Genomic DNA, 3,199 nt, shown 5'->3' with positions numbered 1-3,199 from the left:
TTGGGAAAAGAAGGCCTTCCCGGAAAAGGGAAGGGACCCGCACAAAAGAAAGGGACTTCCTTTAAAGAGAGAAGGGACTCCTGGCCCCGAAAAAGGCACTCCTGGGGAGAAGGGAAAGGGACTCCTGGCAGAAGAAGGCACCTGGCACGAAAAAGGCACTCCCGGGACGAGAGAAGGCCCCCTGGGGGAAGAAGGCACTCCTGGGAGAGAAAAGGCAAATCCTGGCATTAAGAAGGATCCTGGCATAGAGAAGGCACTCTGGGATAGAAAAGGCACTCCTGGCAAAGAAGGCACTCCTGCAAAGAGAAGGCACTCCTGGCCAAAAGGGGAAGGGCCCCCTTGGGACAAAAGAAGGGACTCCTTTGGAAAGAGAGAACACTCCTGGCACGAGAGAAGGCATCCCCCTGGCACGAGAGAAGGCACTCCTGGCAAAGAGAAGGCACTCCTGGCAAAGAAAGGGAAATCCTGGGAGAGAGAAAGGGACTCCTGGCACAAGAAAGGGACTCCTGGCACGAGAGAAGGCACTCCTTTCCGAAAAGAAGACTCCGGCCGAAAAAGAAGGGACTCCCCGGCATGGGGGGGGGAGGGGGGGCACTCCTGGCCGAGAGAAGGCACTCCTGGCAAAGAGAGAAGGCACTCCTGGCATGAGAAAAGGCCCCTTTCCCGGCAGAGAGAAGGGACTCCTGGCATGAAGGAGGGACTCCTGGCACGAGAGAAGGCACTCCTGGCAAAGAGAAAAGGGCCCCCCGGGGACAAAAGAAGGCCCTTCCGGGGAAAGAAAGGCACTCCTGGCACAATAAAACACTTCTGGGATGAGAAAAAGGCCTCCTGGCACAAGAGGGAAAGGGACTTCCCGGCATGAGGAAGGGACTCCTGGCAAAGAGAAGGGCCCCTCCTTCAAAGAGAAGGCACTCCTGGAGAGAGAAAGGGACCCCCCGGCACAAGAGAAGGCACTCCTGGCACGAGAGAAGGGACTCCTGGCCCAAAAGAAAGGCCCCTTTCCCGCCAAAAGAAGGGACTTCCCGAAAGAGAGAAGGCCCTCCGGGGCCTTTTTAAGAGGGAAAGGGACTCCTGGCAAAGAGAAGGCCTCCTGGGATGAGAGAAGGCACTCCTGGCAAGAGAAGGCACTCCTGGCCGGAAACCCTAGAAAGGCACTCCTGGGATGAGAAAGGCCTCCTGGCACGAGAGAAGGGACCCCGGCATGAAGAAGGAAATCCTGGCACGAGAGAAGGCCTCCTGGCACGAGAGGAAAAGGGAATCCCGGCGGTGAGAGAAGCACTCCCGGCACAAGAGAAAGGTTTTTTTGGGGATGAGAGAGGGGACTCCCCGGCACAAGAGAAGGGCCCCTCCTTGGGATGAGAGCAGGGATCCTTGGGGTGAGAGAAGGCACTCCTGGGGATGAAGAAAGGGCCCCCCTGGCATGAGAGAAGGCAAACCCGGCATGAGAAAAAAACTCCTTGGGACGAGAGAAGGCACTCCTGGGACGAGAGAAGGGCCCCCCTGGCACGAAAAAGGCCTCCCGGCAAAAGGGGAAAAGGGACTCCGGCATGAGAGAAGGACTCCCGGGACGAGAGAAGCACTCCTGGGGACAAAAAGGCACTCCTTCATGAGAAAGGGACTCCTGGCCTGAAGGGAAAGCACTCCTGGCACAAGAGAAGCACTCCCTTTGGGATGAGAAAGGCACTCCCTTTCATGAGAGAAGGCACTCCCCGGCATGAGGGAAGGCACTCCTTGCATGAAGAAGGCACTCCCGGGATGAAAAGCCTCCTGGCATGAGAGAAAACACTCCTGGCTGAAGAAGGGACTCCCGGGAAAGAGAGAAGGCCCCCTCCTGGCAGGGGAGAAAGGGACTCCTGGCATGAGAAAAAGGCCTCCTGGGATGAGGAAGGGACTCCTGGCACAAGAGAAGGGACTCCGGGGACGAAGAAAGCACTCCCCGGCCCCGAGAGAAGGGCCCCCTGGCATGAGAAAGGGATCCTGGCCCTAAAAGAAGGCACTCCTTGGGACGAAAGAAGTCACTCCCGGCACGAAGGGAACACTCCTGGGACGAGAGAAGGCACTCCTGGGGGCGAAAAAAAGGGACTCCTGGGACAGAGAAGGGCCCCCTGGCACGAAGAATGCCTCCCCGGCACAAGAGGGAAAGGCCCCTCCTTCATGAGAAAGGACTCCCGGCATGAGGGGAAGGGACCCTGGGGAAAAAGAAGGCACTCCTGGAACGAGAGAAGGCACTCCTGGGATGAGAGAAGGCACTCCTGGGATGAGGGGAAGGCCTCCCGGACGAGAAAGGGGACTCCTGGCACAGAGAAGGCACTCCCGGGATAAGAAATCCCCTCCTGGCACGAGAGGGGCACTCCCGGCACGAGAGAAGGGCCCCCTGGGACGAGGAAGGGACTCCTGGCACGAAAAAAGGGCCCCCTTGGGAGAGAGAAGCCTCCTGGGACGAAAGAAGGGACTCCTGGCATGGAGAAGGCCCCTCCTGGCTGAGAGAAGGCCCTCCTGGCATGAAGAAGCACCTGGCACGAAAAAGGCACTCCCCGGCATAGAGAAGGCACTCCCGGCTAAGAGAAAGGGACCCCCTGGCACGAGAAAGGCACTTGGCACGAGAGAAGGCACTCCTGGGATGAGAGAAGGCACTCCTGGCCAAGAAGGGCCCCCTTTCACGAAGGGAAGGGATTCCTGGCACAAGAAAGGCACTCCTGGCACGAAGGGAAAGGGACTCCTGGCCAGAGAAGGGACTCCTGGAAAAGGGGAAAGGGACCCCCTGGGTGAGGGGAAAGGGACTCCTGGCATGAACAAAGGGACTCCCCGGAAAGAGAAGGACTCCTGGCCCTGAGAAAGGCATTTCCCGGGATGAGAGAAAAGGCCAAATCCCCGGCAGGGGAGAAGGCACTCCTGGCACGAGAGAAGGGGACTCCCAGAATGGAGAAGTCACTCCCGGCACGAGGAAGGGACTCTTGGGTGAAGAAGGCCTCCTGGCACGAGAGAAGGCACTCCTTTGGGAAAGGAGAATCACTCCTGGGCCCCGGGGAATGCACTCCTGGGATGAGAAAGTCACTCCTGGCAAGAGAGAAGGCACTCCTGGCATGAGAGAAGGCACTCCTGGCATGAGAGAAGGCACTCCTGGCATGAGAGAAGGCACTCCTGGCACGAGAGAAGGCACTCCTGGCACGAGAGAAGGCACTCTGCAGAGAGAAGGCAC

General features: G+C 58.6%; 1 protein-coding gene across 1 annotated transcript; it reads left to right on the top strand.

The window, feature by feature from the left end:
• Positions 1-2,173: 2,173 nt before the first annotated feature.
• LOC119588802 (collagen alpha-1(XXII) chain-like) lies at positions 2,174-2,833 on the top strand. The gene has a single exon (XM_037937450.1). The coding sequence runs from the start codon at positions 2,174-2,176 to the stop codon at positions 2,831-2,833; it is 660 nt and encodes a 219-aa protein (XP_037793378.1).
• The last annotated feature ends 366 nt before the right edge of the window (positions 2,834-3,199 follow it).

The sequence above is a fragment of the Penaeus monodon genome, chromosome 24 (genome assembly GCF_015228065.2).
Source record: "Penaeus monodon isolate SGIC_2016 chromosome 24, NSTDA_Pmon_1, whole genome shotgun sequence".
In the NCBI taxonomy this organism is placed as follows: domain Eukaryota; kingdom Metazoa; phylum Arthropoda; class Malacostraca; order Decapoda; family Penaeidae; genus Penaeus; species Penaeus monodon.
Note: the sequence above shows the minus strand (reverse complement) of the source record. Positions and strands in the feature narration are given on the sequence as shown.